Source organism: Ostrinia nubilalis, chromosome 6 (assembly GCF_963855985.1).
Source record: "Ostrinia nubilalis chromosome 6, ilOstNubi1.1, whole genome shotgun sequence".
NCBI classification, from domain to species: domain Eukaryota; kingdom Metazoa; phylum Arthropoda; class Insecta; order Lepidoptera; family Crambidae; genus Ostrinia; species Ostrinia nubilalis.
The window spans coordinates 6900247-6917935 of record NC_087093.1 but is presented as its reverse complement, the minus strand read 5'-3'; the positions used below and the strand labels follow the sequence as shown (position 1 = coordinate 6917935).

The 17689-nt window shown below is 36.1% G+C and overlaps 1 protein-coding gene across 1 annotated transcript; it reads right to left on the bottom strand.

Moving 5' to 3' along the window:
• Positions 1 to 613: 613 nt before the first annotated feature.
• On the bottom strand, positions 614 to 16745 carry LOC135072485 (alpha-aminoadipic semialdehyde synthase, mitochondrial). Its single transcript, XM_063966411.1, has 20 exons — positions 16565 to 16745; positions 12609 to 12755; positions 12206 to 12382; positions 9762 to 9914; positions 9164 to 9310; positions 9005 to 9083; positions 8538 to 8665; positions 7917 to 8068; positions 6833 to 6955; positions 6293 to 6464; positions 5714 to 5784; positions 4613 to 4737; positions 3694 to 3928; positions 3343 to 3479; positions 3148 to 3260; positions 2900 to 3068; positions 2717 to 2811; positions 2167 to 2368; positions 1557 to 1733; positions 614 to 1157 (listed from the first exon to the last, which is right to left on the bottom strand). Exons 1-20 carry the CDS (start codon positions 16637 to 16639, stop codon positions 1039 to 1041), a joined length of 2796 nt encoding a protein of 931 aa, XP_063822481.1. The 5' UTR covers positions 16640 to 16745; the 3' UTR covers positions 614 to 1038.
• Positions 16746 to 17689: the final 944 nt, after the last annotated feature.

Genomic DNA, 17689 nt, shown 5'->3' with positions numbered 1-17689 from the left:
AACTCAATGACAGGGGGGCGCTACCATCGTTCAACTATATGGTTTCCAACATGGCAAAAATCTGAACTAGCGATCCGGTATTGACGGTGGCGCCCCACTGTCAATGTCATCGACAGGACAGTCCAGTATTTTGGAACTATATTTTCATTTTCAGCGTTTGCCTCGCTGAATCAAAACATTTGTTTACTTTTTCAGTGGATGACGGCCGCACTAAGCTCAAAAACGCTCTATTAAAAAGGTTTTAATTTAAAAAATGTATAGGGGATTCTGGAGTCTGGACTTTAAAAATAATTAATTCATTGTTAATTGATTGTGATCATTATGACCTAGGCTGACTATGATACTTTAGGTATGGTAGATAGAAATAACGAAACCATTTAATCGTACATTAAGTATTTAAGTACGTTTTAATTTTGGAATGTAAAATGGTGTGCCTACCTTAGTCAAATATTACATCATTTACTTTTGCGTTCGGCACCACTTCCAAATTAAAATGTTTATTAAAACATGGTTTCAGATGAAAATCGAGCATCTTTAATTATTTCTGAAGAAACCTCTCACAAGTTCATTCATCCACCGAGGCTAGGAAAAATAGTACAATAAAAATACAAAATACTTACTTAAGATTGCATTTTATTAAGTTAAAAATAGCAAAATTATATCATTCATACATGTATAAATACTTAACTCTAATACGAGAAGTAGGTACCTACCTACTACACTAGTGCTTATGAATATTACGCAATAAAATCAAACATACATATTTACAAAACTAAATACAAAAGTAAAGAATTTCAGTCTCTGAAACCTACTTAATTATTTTAGTACCAAGTTTATTTGTCGACTTTTCATGTCAGTAAAAATTTTAAAACAAGATAACAAATTGTATACATGAGTAAAACACCTCATGTTATGTAGTTAGTAGAAAATCTCTAGATCAACGTTAATATTATTCAACAAATGCAAAATGTGGGCTGAAATTATGTTTTTTCTTCATGCTTTAATGCTACTAGACAGTTAAAGTTAATTTCAGGAAAGTTAGTTGAGTGGTGTAGAAGTCTCTCTAGCTGTAATTCCGTCGGCGCGCAGCCTCGACAGCAGCGACTTGTAAACGACGGGCGCGAATGGCAACACCACGCCTCGCTCCTGGATCTCTCCTGCACACGGAAAATATTTTTTGACTTGAAATTACTAAAATTCAAGTTGTTATTATTCGAAAGAAAAACAAAATATTAATTATTCTTGCAGATTAAGAAGTCTGCTTGAAAAGAAAGAAATCCTTATTTGATACTGAAAATTTTGTACAGAAAAATGACACATGTTGTGGGTGAGTAAGTAAGAACCAAGACTTGGCCATTTCCAGTCAGTTTCAGTTCTATCTCTAGTTTAGATGAGAAACAATTGGTACATGTTATATTAATTTAAAAAACGTTCCGAAAGTACCACTATAAGTACACTACTTATCGCTTACTTTACCTACCTCTATAGAATCTAACACTGCAGCCAGTTAACTTCAAAAATCGTGCCCAAAACCCCACCACGACAAGTCCACTTACCATCTAGCACCATCTTGGCAGCGATAGCGGTCGGCAGTCCGACCGTCCTGGCCATAGCGGTGTGCGAGGCGGGGTCGCCGCGCACCGTCATGGTCACCTCCCGCCGCTCCTTCTTGCCGTCGCTCCACGTCACGCCCACCTCGTGGCGGAGGACCACAAAGTCTGTCTCGTCTTTGTCTAGAGAAAGGGATATAAATGTCACTTCAAAGCCATCCATAACCTTTTCTACAGTTTAAGAGCTTTAAAAATAATATTTCTTCAGCTCTCTCTACTTCTAGCGAATAGTCGCTAAAAGAGATTTTTTCAAACAAGGACTTTTGCATAAAAAAATTGTGTGGTGAATTGCGAAGCCAGAAGAAATAAGGAAAGGTTATTTTAAAAGTATCATCGTAATAAAGCCAAATAAAAGCTTACAAAAACTTGGTCCTAAATTGGCGCCCAACGTGGTGCAACGATTGTTCGTGGTCGTGACTGTCCCATGTGTGACTTTGCTTTCAGCTTATTTAACCATAACAATAGTTAGTGTTTTTATATGTGAATAGCGGGTTCTCATAGAAGATGATGAGTCCTCAGCCCAGCAGGACTGCCGTGTGAACATGACTGTACTGACCGAGCTGCAGCCGCTTGCTGAGGTAGTGGCTGACGGTGTCGAGCGGCGTGTTGCACTTGAGCACGCGCTCGTCGTCTAACAGGCCTAGAGACTCCAGCGCGTGCGCGCCGGCAGCTCCGATGCGCTCCGCCAGCCGGCTGCGCAGGTTCTCGTAGAAGATGGATGAGTCCATCAGGCCGAGTAGCTCGCAGGCGAACTGACGCTACGTAAAGATTTATATGTGAGAGTAGCCTCGTCTATTTTTATATCTCAAAACTAATTTCGACGAATTTTGGTACAGAGAAAAAATAGGACTCAATTGATTTACGACTTTCTTTATAAGAAGTCGTGTAAATGGAACCTGGAATTAGTTATTTTGTCTACAAGATTTAAGGAATTGAAAGATTGTATGGGATGGGAAACCCAGAGATTGCGACCGCCAGGCAGCCAGTTAAACATATGACGGTATATGCAGCCAAGAGTGTTCATATATCTACCTGCTTAGTGCGCTTGAGGCCAGAAACTAGTTTTTGCTTTACCTATGTTACTTAAAGGGTTAAAGTCAACTTACCCATGTTATTTTAGGTCCTTCGGGATGTAGAGAAGGGTGAGGATTAGGATCGATCAATCCAAATAATTGCAATGCTTTCATTGTCTCAGCGAATCCTGTAAATTAATACCATATTAATAGTTAGTTATAAGGGAAATAATCGTGCATCCCAATCAGTTTCGGTCACAATCGTAATCTTCTTACCTTTATACCTAAGAGTGCCTCTGAACATAGTATGTGCATCTTCAACACCATAAAGCTTAGAGTATATTGTGCTATCTCTGTTGGGGAAGCCTTCAAACGCTAATCCTGGCAGGAAGTCCAGGTCACGCGCTACTGACATCAGCTCACCGCCGCTTAAAACTTCAACAATCTAGACAAATAGAATAATCTGTAATTCCTGTTCTAAAGAACTGAGTTTAAATATTTTTATTTGAAAAATGTTTATTTACCTGTCCTTTACTGAGGTACTTGGCTTCAGAGATTGTATTTAGAAGAACACCCCTAGGATTCCATGAGAATTTATACCTCAGAGCATTGTCGCTGAACTCAGGCGCCGGAAGACCTAAAAGTCACGTATTAAAGTATTGTTTTGATTTTGAGACACGTTAAGCTGCGTAAGTTATCTTGGTATGTGGAATAATTACCTCCACAGTATGAGACGAAGGAGTCAATTCTTCCACCGTGGTTTTGAATGTCATGAATGCATTCCAGGGCCAGTAGATGATCAATACCCGGGTCCAATCCAACTTCGTTTAGTAAGGTTATGTTAGCGTTTTTGGCACTGTAACAATAATTAGAAGGTGTAGTAAACCAAAATACACATCAGTTAAAATCGTAGTCAGTGTCAGGCTAGTGCTCTTGTTGTTTCAAAAATTGGGTATTGATTTGGATTGAGCATTTTTTGGGAATGTAGCCACATTTTTTTTTTATTTGGATAACACACAGCTTATATTTAGTTTAAACGCAGATAGCTTAAAAAACCACAATACACTTACGATTCGTGTAGCTCCTGGACCTCAGGGCGGACATAAGACGCCGTCACCATGTGGGCACCAGCACTAATGCAGGCCTTGGCCACCGCTCCGTGCAGGTCGTAAGGCAGCAGGGACACCACGAGACGAGCACGTGACGCGAACGACTTCAGGGCGTCCGCGTCGTTGGCTTCTAAGTATTCGGAGCGCACGCCGTAACGCTCTGCTAGTGCATCGGCTTCTTCCTTCACTTGGGATGCTGGGAAAAGTTTTAAGTATGTGAAGTTGCTGGAATTTTCGAAGGCTAGTGAGCTTTACATGTGTGGTGGCTCACTACTGTTCGTTTTTCAATTAAGTTTTGATCAGAAAGTTAATATTCGTCTACTTATTATCTTTATGGTTTTGTTAGACATTACCAGCATTACACTATCATCATCTGCATGTACTACGTTACGTACACACACAAGTAAAGCTTCGTGATTTGCAAGAACTATACCTACGTCTGATCAACTAATTGAATACTATTTAAACTTGATGTTATGGTGACTCTACTACTCCACTCTACTCACAATAAGGCCTGGTTCAGACACGTGCGATAAACACGCGGTGTCTGGGGAGGCACTGAGGCGATAACCGTGCGGAGACGGGTTTGATGCAAATGTACGAGAACTGCCAAAAACCGCGCGATTATCGCAGTGTCTGAACCAGGCCTAAGGGCGAGAATTTCCACTAAATCTGACAGTGTCCACCCAATGAAACGGAGCCGCGAGTTATTGTCTTAGAGATTCGTCCACAGCTCCGTCTCAGGCTAATTATGGTACCACTCTCTTTGAGTCCTACTCCTATACCCATTACCGTTTACCCATTGTATTGTAACCGTTTACTCCTACCTACTCTGCAAGAATTTGACTAATTAATTATAACTTGGAGTACATGTACTTACCTATTGTGACAGCGATATTTTTGTCCCGCGACAGGTACTCGACCACAGGGGCGGAGACCAGTCCGCTGCCCAGGATCACCACGGTCGCCTGCTGCTCGCTGCCCTCCACCTTATGGCGGGAACGACTGGAACCAAAATGAAGCAATAAGACAAGTCAGTCGTAGAAGTGTGACGAGAAGAGGCAGTGTCAACTCTGCAACCATAGATTCTCAGATAACTTGACTGAAAATTATTCGTCCGTAAGGTATTTGAAAGAAAGAAAGATTTTTTATGTAGTGATTAAGTAACTAAATAATAATAAATAAATAATAAATATTCTTGGACATTTTACACTGCGCTTCTAGTCCCAAATTAAGCAAAGCTTGTACTATGGGTACTAGACAACGGATATAAACATACTTAAATACTTTTTTTTTGTAAATATATACTTATTATACATAGAAAACACCCAGTCCAATACAAACAAATATGTTCATGCACACAAATGTTTGTACTGTGCGGGAATCGAACCCGCTACTTCCGGCGTAGTTGTCCGTTTCGAACCACTACACCAAACGGCCGACACACAACTAGTAATTATTAGGTTTTTGTTGTTGTCAGGCAATTTAAAATATTAATAAATCTGGAAATTAAAAGACCACGTACCTCGCAGACATCCTTTGAATGAACTAACTATGTAACTACCAACTTACAAAGTCGTAATTTCCTAAACTGTCTTCCAATCGTGTGTTTAGTAAGGTAAATAAGTAAATAACTACAGATACTCAAAATGTGCAAATAATACGATGTCACCAAAGATAGCGCGTAGGTAGGTCAAGTAATAGTATAATGTTATCAGACGCCCTCGCCGATTTCTGTACCGACCGATAATAAATTACTTAACTTGCTAAAATTTCCAATCTTAATTATTAAATTATTAGTTTACTAGCTTTTGCCCGCGGATTCACCTGCGTGAAATTAGTCATGTCGCGCGTGTTCCCCTATAAAAACCGGGATAATATCCTATGATTTCCCTGAGTCTTAAACTATCTCTATATTTAGCCAAGTTCATCAAATTCTGTTTAAATAGCAGTTTTAGTAAAAAGTAGCAAAGTAACTTACGTGTTGGTCATTCGTAGATCATTGATGTACTCGAAGGGTGGAGTCAATTTGCCGTTGCTCGTTATAATAGCCTGAAAATGCAAATTATTCGATTTTATTTTCCTTTATCTATAAAAATACTATTAATATTATATTAATTACTACGCACATTTTCGTTGTTTGGTATGTGAATAATAATTTGGTATCTTAGATAAAACCCGCCTATTTGTCTTATTAGGTATTTACTGATAAAAACTTGATCACACATATTTATCTAAATTGAAGATGGATTAAATTCAAATACCCATTTGTAATTTATTAACGTGAAAAGCGATTTCACGATTATTCAAAATATTAAACAGTGTCTTCATACGCATTATACAATTTGATATCTCTGCTGGGAACTCGCTTTGAATTAGGTATAGTTTGATAGGTACTTCATTATTATGTTGCTTTTAAAGGTATTGACCTTCTGAACTAAAAAAAGCTAAATAATTGTCATCATTATAATTTACACGCGCAAAACCAACCATATAACATTATGAGCTAGAATATAAAATTTAATATTCTTAATTAACTATTAGTCTCTATTTTTCTTACCCCTTGCACAACAGGTGAAAAGTCGTGCTTTTCCAAAGGCTTGGTGGCGTCCGACTTCATGATATCCTCTGCGTACGGGAACAACAGGTCTCCGAAGAAATCCGTGGACTCACGAGGCAATTGCGTCGGCATGTTGTCGATAGAGCATACTAAGACTCCTGGACCCTTGAAACTGAGAGAGACAGACGTTTTAAAAAAAGTTATCGATGTGATGAATGAGTGAAGAAATGTTGAAAATGTTTCACGAAGAAATAGAGAGCGGGAAATCGCTAATTATGAGACCCCGAAGGTTTTCCCCAATAATTAATTTCAATAAATGTCTGTTTTATCGATAAATACGAGTAGATGAGCGAGATAGATCAAATGCGAAGATCAAGACCAAACGCGATGGAGGACTGTTGTGGACGCCCTCTGCCCCATCTAGGACCTTTTAATTCAAGTTAGTCAAGATGCAGTTAAGTAACTCTGCAACACTTCTGAAATATTTACACTTATCGGTGCAGAACCTAACATTGCGTTCATATTTTCGGGCCATCATACCTTTTTGTGTCCTTGTTCCTGTCAGCGTCATAGAGACAGAATGGGGTGTCAATGGTGGTGCACTCATTCATGAACTCGATGGAGCCACCGGGGTCTGCCGAGATGTCGCAGATTGCCAGCATTCTGCAAGATGATTTTCATTAATTCAAGTCCAGTTGCAATGTTTGAAAAGTTTGAAAATAAGCAACTAACAAAAAGTTTTCACAGCGCACTGTAACTTTTCGGCTATGCAAGTCCGAGGTGGTAGACGAACTTATGTGTCTTATATTATTCCAGTTAGTATTTTTCAAAATGATATCATAGTCTGCCAGGTACAAACACTTCAACATCCATCCGAAGACAGTTCGTGGATTACAACTGTCTACAGTATTTTTGCGCACGGGTTATGCATAGCTTATTTTTATTGCTTTATAACCTAGAAACAAGAATAACAACAAAAAATTGTTCTGAATTTGCTTTTATGTGTAAAAAATAGAAAAATTCATATCAATGAATGTATGAAACATGAACATAGAGATGATTTAATTTATTGCCAAATATATTTTTTTCTTTCTTTCTTTCATTCTTTCTAATTATTAAAACATAACAAACATCCATTTAAGATTCATTCTCACAAGAGAAAAATTAAAATAAAGTCCAAATATTTATTAAAAATGAAAAGTTCTAATTTCCTGTCATGTTCCATAGAAGATTTTTTTCATAAAAATCTAACCCCCTTGTTCTTGCGAATAAGGCCTCATAATTATTTATAAATATATCCCAATGAGAATGTGACGTGCATCTTTAGAGACATTCTTCTATGTAGATGGAAAATTCAAATCGCTATAACTTTTTAAAAAGCAAATATTTTCGATTTGTAATCGCACTTTTTTTTTATATACATTTGCTTATACATATAATCAGAATATAATAAGTAAAATCCAAGCGCAAAAAAAAAATTTTTTTTGTTGACCGGTGTTACCTATGGGGTAGAGCCGGCGCGCCGAAACTCTTACCACCACCATCACCAAATCCTCCCGTAAGGATGTTCCAATAGCTCTTTATGATCCACCATAACTTCGCCATCGACGTTTCGGATAGATACCTATGGGGCAGTGCCGGCGCGCCAATGCTCTTCGGCAGCCATGGCGTGTGTGAGGGTACCAGCAGGTGCTTCGCATCAGGGATCGTCAGCAGCTTCGGGCTGTCCACCGCCCAGTAGATACAGTTCACCAGCACCGAAGTAAACGGCGCAATCTGAAGGATAAAGTTATTTGTCAAAATGTTGACCGATAAATTTTCGATTAGATATTTATTCGGAAGGGTGTGTCGGACTCGCGATGATATTGATAGAAAAATTGATAGTTAATCTTTCATTTTAATATTAAGCCGTCCACGTAAATACCTATTGAATGACGTATGCTACCTGCTTACTTCTGTTTGCGGCATGATCAAAACATCAGTAGGTGCCTACTACCCAATAAAACTAATTTACCTACGAGTACGAGTATAACCACAGAATAATAATTAATAAGTACTACGTATAACATTAGAAATCATAATAAAAGTCTAAATTAGGCTTTAATCTTACGGAAAGTAGATAGTTAGTTACCATGTCACCTAAAGACAGTCATGACTTTAACTTCCTAGAAATTTAAATGTGCACTCCTGAGAACAATATGGAAAATACTGCAATGTACCAAGGTACACAAGACGTAGAACTTACCTTCTGCGCGAATATAGAGATGTATCTTTCTGGGTGTTCCTCATACTCCTGGTGGTCGTAGCCGCCCCCATTCTTCCGCACCAAGTGGTCTCGCCGACGCACTTCGCAGCCGTAAATTTTGTTTGGACCTTCACAACATTAACAATGTTAATGAATTGATAAACAATGCTTTGTTGATAACTCCTTTCCTGTTCTGATAACATACCCGATCTCTCCCGTTTTCGAAGTTTTGATTGTTTTAGAGAACTGGTTACGAATTGACTAATTTATTGTTTACATTTAATTTGTATGTATTAGCGATTACGGGCATGCCTGTTGTCGATTGTAAACGGAAATTAAATTACCAATTTGGAATCCGATTTACTCTACTCATCCTCTACAGAATACCGAATCTAATCAGCTCAATTCGAGGCCTTTAAATAATATTCGCATCGCAGCATGTGTGACCATGCATAGGTTCAACTTACTTCCATGTTCTGCTACTTTTCTCAACATTTCCGGAGGTACATATTCGTAGGGTAGTTCTTGGAAAATTTCTTGACTTCCCTAAAATTAAAATAAAACAAAAATAAAGAGAGGAACAAATACACAGCTAGTGCATAGTGATAATTTATTGATATGCTCACCTGTGAAACATTCCCAGATCCAGTGAAGACAAAAGTGAGAGGTCCAAGAGATTTGGGCATCATTCCAAGAGCTACTTCGTAGCCGGCGTCGCGAATGGCTTGTCGCGCCATGCTAGAGTTGCGGTAGTTGTGAGCTGGCCCTATGTGCTGCATAAAACAAAACACACTTGTAGCTACTGACCCAATATTCTTGTTTTGAAACACATACCAACCTACCTATGGGAACCTACCGACTATGGCCCCCGCTGAACAAAGCCTCTAGCTAGGTAGCCATTCAAAGGCTTCATTAAATCTAGAGTAACCATGACGAATAAAAATGCTAATAAAGCTAGGCTCTTTGAAACTCTACATCAATGGATTCTATAATCGACTTTACTGTTTACTGTTATCTACCATTTTAAATGCTTGCACAGTTACGAAATTTAAACATAAGTAATCTACGTTACGTGATAATATCGCTTCAGCCAAAATGACGTCCACTGCTAGACAATGCCCCCAAGGAATTTCATAATGCCCGCATCGAGGAATAGATCGTTTATCTAACTTATAGAAACGATCTATACTTGCCACGACCTTCACCAGTATCGTGAATGCTTACCATAAAAGGTGTGTGATGTCCAAGTGCCAGCAGCCTCAACCCAAGACCATGGAGGATATTGATCATGCCGGCCACACCAGCATACTTGCCAAACGCTACCACGCGGTTTCCTTCGTTGTCCATCAACTTTTCGTAGTCGACTAGACGAATGTTCTGAAAATATTCTAAAGATGTTAAATACATACTAATGAAGAAGGTCTCTAAAATAAAAAATGCTGATCTGAGCCCCGTCGCACATTTGTTTCTAGCAAACAAGGCGGCCCCTTACCCATGTGTATGAAAACGCAGCCGCTAACATCAAAATATTTAAGTAGAGAATTTCATATATTATACAGTGTGAGTCACGTTAAAGTGTACATATGAAAATATATGAAACTAGACCTATTTTTATCGACAAAAAAGAGGTCAAAAGTTTTTTGAGATTTTTTTTTAATTTTTTATAGAATTTTTTTCTTCCAATTACTTATTGTAAAGAAAACGTAATAACTTTTAACTAAGCGGTATATCCTGATAAAATAAAAACAGTAATAATGTTATTAAACAGGCAATACTAAAAAAATACATAAAATACACAAAAAATGCCAAAAAATAATAAAAAATGACACTTTTTGAAAAAAATCTGCTTTTAAATTCGTGTTTTTTTTGTTATTTGATAAATTTCTCCAAAAAATGCCCCTATAACAGGTGGTTTTTATTACTTTGTATTATTCTCTATTGTATTATCTTTGTAAAACCAAAAATCGCATGTCTCTATCCCTATCACAACATTTGCTATGATCGTTTGAACAAAGGCCTGCCACAACATTATTCTCCGCTACAGGTAGAGACAATTTTAATTTTAACTAAAATGCTTATTTTACTTCGAAATCTTTGTTTTTATTTGAAATCTAACTTGTCTTTATCAAAATTACAAATCTAGAGCCATTTTTAACCGACTCAAAAAAGGAGGAGGTTATAATAATGTTCGACTGTATGTATGTTTTTTTTTTTCTATGTATGTTCACCGATTACTCCGTCAATTGTGGACCGATTTTCAAAATTCTTTTTTTGTTAGATAGGGTACACTTCTGAGGTGGTCCCATTGTCACCAAGTCAGGATCTGATGATGGGATCCTAGGGAAATCGAGGGCAACCCTCAAATTTTATAGGCACGTATATCGTTTTTCAAACTTTTTCTTAAGTGATTCAAGTATTTGCTCCTGGAAATCATCATCTCATATTGATGAGCTGATGATAGAAGGTAAAACTCCTTAATGCTTAGGAGTTGGATGATAATTCTTTTAATTTTATAGATAAGTATAGTTTCTAAAGTTATTCAAGTGTTTGCATCAGATAGTCATCATCTCATCATGATGAACTGGTCATGGTACGTACAACTCCTTAACGCTTAGGAGTTGGGGGATAATTCTTTAAATATTATAGGTACAAATAGACCAACTGTTGTATTCTTTCATGTTTTTAAGGTGGGCTGACGGTTTAAGGTCTTTTTAGGTTGCCGATATTGTAACCTGTATTTTGTAGAGATTATTATTTTACACTTGACATGATGAATATAGTCTCAATGTACTGCCTACCTTCTAAACTAAAAAGCAAAAAATAAGGTAATTTTTATAAAAAAAAATAAAACCGACTCCAAAAAACATACCTACACTAAAAAGTAGAAAAATAATTATTAATTAATCATCTTATTTATTAGGACGAATTAATATTTATGTATACCATGATTGATACTTTTGGAGTCGGTGCCAAGATTATGAAACGTGTGAAGTTTGCCTGCACCGACTCCAAAAGTATCAATCATGGTATACATAAATATTAATTCGTCCTAATAAATAAGATGATTAATTAATAATTATTTTTCTACTTTTTAGTGTAGGTATGTTTTTTGGAGTCGGTTTTATTTTTTTTTATAAAAATTATCAGTTTCGTTGTTAACGAAGCTTTGAATGGCGTGCCCGGAGAGGCTTAGTTCAAACGATCATTGCAAACGTTGTGATAGGGATAGAGACATGCGATTTTTTGTTTTACGAAGGTAATACGATAGAGAATAATAAAAAGTAATAAAAACTACCGGTTATAGGGGCATTTTTTGGAGAAATTTATCAAATAACCAAAAAAACACGAATTTAAAAGCAGATTTTTTTCAAAAAGTGTCATTTTTTATTATTTGTTGGCATTTTTTGTATACTTTATGTAATTTTTTAGTATTGCCTGTTACTTAGCATTATTACTGTTTATATTTTATCAGGATATACCGCTTAGTTTAAAAGTTATTACGTTTTCTTTACAATAAGTAATTGGAAGAAAAAAAAATCTATAAAAAATAAAAAATAAATCTCAAAAATTTTTTGACCTATTTTTTGTCGATAAAAATAGGTCTAGTTTCATCTATTTTCATATGTACACTTTAACGTGACTCACACTGTATAGGAAAGCTATAATACCTTAGCAAGGATGGCATCCAACATGGGCATGTTGGCCTCTTGAGCCTTTATGGTGTGGGAGAAGAAGCAGTAGGTCTTGTTGGGTATGAGCAAATCGATGGGGGTCTGCTTCACGCCGAAGATCACACTCGCCTCGCTGATGTCCTCCTGTACATCTGCGCCCGCGTTTATGTACGACTGAAAGCACACAAATAATGAAGAACAGAGTATTTTCCCAAAATCAATCAATAACATTATGTCCTACTATAAAACACGTTGGAACGCGGCGTGTCTCGGCAGTAAGCAACTTAAGCAGTTTTGCTCTTAATCTTATGAAAGTAATTCTTGTACCGATTCAAAAATTCGAGAGCTAACACAAAGTTAGGACCTCGGTTATTCGGGAAAGCAATGTTTTACCGTTTACCTGCATAGGATAGGCGCGTCGATTTGAAGGCTGCACTATAACTTTGACTCCTTGCCGCACGAATTTGTTTACATTTGAAGGTGAAAATGGGGCTCTTCGTTCCCATACTGACTGATCTTCTCTTCGTATAGCTATCACTCGTTGAGACTGCAAAAAACATCAAAAATTAGTTAAGTAAAAAGTGTCTCACTTTTTATTTTATCTTTTTTTTGTATTTTATAATAATGGGCACATAATGGGTGGCAGTGTGTGGTAGAGTGGCTGAGATGATGCCATTAGTTTCCCGGGATTTTCAAAATTAGGTTTCAAAGGCATCAAAAGTTAGGGTTAGTCGAAAATTATTTTCAAGAAACGTTAGGTTTTTGAACGTATAGGTTTTCGAAAATTTTCTAAATAAAGTTTTCTAAGAATTTGGTTTTTATTTTTTATTTTATTTATTACGGTATACCAACAACATTACATACAAAGTTATTACAATTTCCAAAATGGTTTACATGGTTTTCCAAAAATTACGTTCATGAAAAGAAAGTTCGGGAAAATAGGTAGGTATTCGATGATTATGATGATGATGATGATGATTACATACGTTCAAGTTAATGAACGTTTAATTTTGCGAAAAGTTTAGTTTTCGATATTCTTCAAAAGGATGGGTTTTCGAATTTAGTACTCCAAAAGTTAGGCTTTTGAAAAGTTATGTTTTCGAATGGATATGGTTTTTCGAAAAAATATACCGCAAGTACCTATTAGCTTTTTTTTTTTCGGGAAAATTAAGTTTTCCAAGAAATTGGTTTTTATAGCCTGACCAGGAACATAAAAACCCTGGCATAGAGGCGCGCCAATTGCATTTGATAGTGCAACACTGAGTACAGTCGTACCTGTGTTAAATTAATAGGCTATAATTTTATGTATCAGGATTCAGGATTACGGACTCATTTGATATTTTCATAAATTAAGGAAAAAAGATTATAAGGTTTAAATAAATTAAATGAAACCATCAATCGAGCTAGTAGGATTTATTTTATTTTTAATCAATAATCAAATTCAGAACTTGAATATTCAACTGCAATGTCTGCTCATGAACGCTTCAAACTCGGTACTTTTTCCCAATTCCATAAAATTCAACACTTACAAAGTGACAAAAAACTTTAAAATAGGTAGTTGAAACAAACCACAGCTAATTTTCATAGTGGACTGTACTATACGATAAACATGTCAGTCAATTTGACAACCTTTGTTGGAAACATTATTCAATGAAAATATGGTCCGAACCCTTGGTATTTCTCTTCGACAAATACTTTAACACATTGTGAACCACTTTTCTTTCACGACTATAAAAAGATTTTAGCAATTTCATTCACATAATCAATTGCGCACATTTAAAATAAAGTTTGTTTACACTTTGACAGCAATAGACTGACATGCAAGGTGACATGTCAATGAAGTTTTCAGTTACTGTTGCCATTAAAAAAAATTAGTACCATTAGTTTTCCGCAATATGGCGAGGGTTTTTATGTTCCTGGTCGGGCTATAAACAGGTTTTCGAAGGTTATGTTATCCAACGACAAGTTAATTTGGTTTTCACAGTATAGCCCGACCAGTGGGTCTAGACAAAGTGCAAATTATAATCGCAAACCAGTCGAAAAGTGGTCGAAAAGCCCCTTTTTTGTATGGAGTTTTGACGGATTCGATTTTCGATTCGATCAAAAAGTGCGTTTTGTCTAGGGGGGCAGGAACATAAAAACCCTCGCCATGTTGCGGAAAACTAATGGTACTAATTTCTTTTAATGGCAACAGTAACTGAAAACTTCATTGTCATGTCACCTTGCATGTCAGTCTATTGCTGTCAAAGTGTAAACAAACTTTATTTTAAATGTGCGCAATTGATTATGTGAATGAAATTGCTAAAATCTTTTTATAGTCGTGAAAGAAAAGTGGTTCACAATGTGTTAAAGTATTTGTCGAAGAGAAATACCAAGGGTTCGGACCATATTTTCATTGAATAATGTTTCCAACAAAGGTTGTCAAATTGACTGACATGTTTATCGTATAGTACAGTCCACTATGAAAATTAGCTGTGGTTTGTTTCAACTACCTATTTTAAAGTTTTTTGTCACTTTGTAAGTGTTGAATTTTATGGAATTGGGAAAAAGTACCGAGTTTGAAGCGTTCATGAGCAGACATTGCAGTTGAATATTCAAGTTCTGAATTTGATTATTGATGAATAATAAAATAAATCCTACTAGCTCGATTGATGGTTTTATTTAATTTATTTAAACCAGGTTACCTATAATAATATTTTTTCGTTAATTTATGAAAATATCAAATTAGCCCGTAATCCTGAATCCTGATACATAAAGTTAGCTTATTAATTTAACACAGGTACGACAGGTGGACCGACGATCTCGTAAAGGTCGCGGGAAGAGCCTGGATGCGGGCAGCGCAGGACCGTGCATTGTGGAAAACCTTGGAGGAGGCCTTTGTCCAGCAGTGGACGTCATTTGGCTGAAACGAACGAACGAACGAACGAACGACTGTACTCAGTGTTGCACTATCAAATGCAATTGACGCGCCTCTATGCCAGGGTTTTTATGTTCCTGGTCAGGCTATACGAGCACTATAGAAAAATGAAATTGAAAATCATTATTTAAACGCGCCCTAAGTAGCTTATTTGCCTTCTAATATTTTAAAAATCTGACAAATATCAGGTAATGACTTGCTAGTACGTAGGTAGGTATGTATGTAACTAGTGGTATTTTGAGTTACGGATACCAATTTCTACAAATTCAAATTCCCAGTCCGTTTTATCATCATAAATACCTAGGTGTATCTATAACATCAAAACAAACATGTAAAGACGATTGTTCTGAATCAAAGTGCTGAAAGTTACCTAGTTCCATCAGGCATCAGCATAAACTAATGTTCATTTGTTCGACACGCTCTATCATTAAATTGATGTCAATGGTTAAGGTAACATAATAATAAACATTGATATCACAACAAATCGGCAACTGTTACCGACCAATTTCCATCGTAACAGCTATCGGATTAGCGGCGGCAAAATGATAAAGTTTATTGTTGCTTTGGCAAACATTAACTTCCTGTAAATGGCAAGGTCGGTTGAAATGTTTTCGCATTTCAATAAAATACAAACTTTAATGAAAAACAAGTTACGTTGATAACAATTAATTTTCTTTGATTAAGAATCTTCGTCCGATTTTTATCGCAACACCCCTTTTTGTCGATTGATAAATAAATACGTAATAAGTAAGAATAATAAATATTTCATACGACTTAGATGAATCAGAATATTAATTATCAAACTTGACTTGGCAGACTTTTATTAACTTGACTGTGTTAGCAATATCGTTATACTTAACTGATGTAAAGCGCAAGGTCGCACCTGAAACCTGCTATACTAAACAGATTCAGGAGTTTCAGGAGATCGACAACGAAAACTAAGCTGTACCTACCTGAATTTTCTATTTATAAAAGCTTATTTTGTAGATTTAGATTAATAAAGTGGTATGGTTAATTATACCTTTCCCAGGTGCTTCACTCTTGCCGTCATTGTACCTACTACTTACGTAACGTGTGCGGCAACGACATCGACAGAAAGTTATGCTTTCTGATCTGAAGTACGTAAAGTAAGTTTTAACTCAGCAAATAAATCAAATATAATATTATACTGAGGTTTTAGTTACTTGTTTACTTTTTCGTTCAAAGCTTTGACAATTAACTATTTAAATTCAGTAAGGACTGAGTATAAAAGACGACTCAATAAAAGTTTAGTTTTTGTAAAGTAGGTTTCCTAGTTCTCTCTGTACATAACTTGTAGAATATTATAATCTTATTGAATTAATTTTGTTAAAAAAGGTGTAGGTTATTAAAATATGTACAAGTTCCTATGTTCAAAATATATAATTAACTCTTAATCAATAAAAACCGAGCCGGCTTACCTTTGCTGATGAATAATAAACTATTTGCTTCACGAATTGACTCTTCGGTCGAAGAGTCGACGATTTTAGTAACATTTTAATGAATTATTTAAACTGTGAGACTAATTATACAAAAATTGATAAGCACTCGGACCATGCGCCTCGCGCGAAGTTCTCTCGTAATCTGGTGCTGTAGCTTCATGCCCAAACGAAGCTTCTTTGAGAAAACAAAATCAACATGACGTTTATCAATTCAATGATAGTGATATTATGCTCAAGTAACTCATTTGTTGATAAAACAACTGCGTCATGATTTATTAATGACAATAACATGAAAATTAGTTAATTAGGAACCATATTATGGACGTAAGTAGTTATCAAAGAGTGGTAGCACTAGCGAACACTATGCGTACCTACCAGTAAGTATGCGTCTCGGTTGATCGGTTAAATAAAATTGATCAAGGAAACCTTTTTCAAAGTCCCATTTTCAGCAAAAATAATTATGTATGTATTACTTTTTAATCAATACATTTTATGTTCCATCACAAGACTAATGAAAATTATTTTTTTGCCTTCTTATGATATTCTTGTAAAGTAAGTAAATGCAGACTGCAGAAGCTTAACCCGCTATTTTTGAATTCAGAAATCCTTTTCTATCATCTAGCTGCCTGCTGCTGTTTTAATTTAGTCAACTTAAAATAGGTATAGGACAGGCTCAGAATAGAGAACAACCGTATACTGAGAGGACAGGTAATACCTAAAATCCGATCACGCGCTAACGAAGTTATGTAAGTACGTGGTTTCTCGTTATAAACAGCTGCGCTGCGCTCTAATAATAACATGTAATTATTTGTTATTTTTAGAAAATCTCATTTTAAGTGAATTAGTTATTGTAATTATAAGTTCTTACAAGAAAAAAAAGTTTAAACCTAAATTGCCTGTTCGTTTAGGCATGTCGTGTCGCATCAGAAATTACACAGAAAATAATATTTGTTAAGATCTTACTAATTAGAGTAGGTACCTAACCTAGGTAAGTAGTATTTGCAGTCTAATGTGTCAAGTATTGCGTCCCCTTGAAAAATCTTTATCGAGGATAATACAGTGTAGATAGGTATTAACTTCTCCTACCTTTTATTAATAGCAAAG

Excerpts from the sequence above, each read along its gene's own strand:
- LOC135072485 (XM_063966411.1), bottom strand. The coding sequence starts at position 16,639 with ATGTTACTAAAATCGTCGACTCTTCGACCGAAGAGTCAATTCGTGAAG. Across the intron at positions 2,369-2,716 it reads AAGGACCTAAAATAACATGG|CGTCAGTTCGCCTGCGAGCT; the intron begins GTAAGTTGACTT and ends ATCTTTACGTAG. Across the intron at positions 1,158-1,556 it reads TGCCAAGATGGTGCTAGATG|GAGAGATCCAGGAGCGAGGC; the intron begins GTAAGTGGACTT and ends TTCCGTGTGCAG.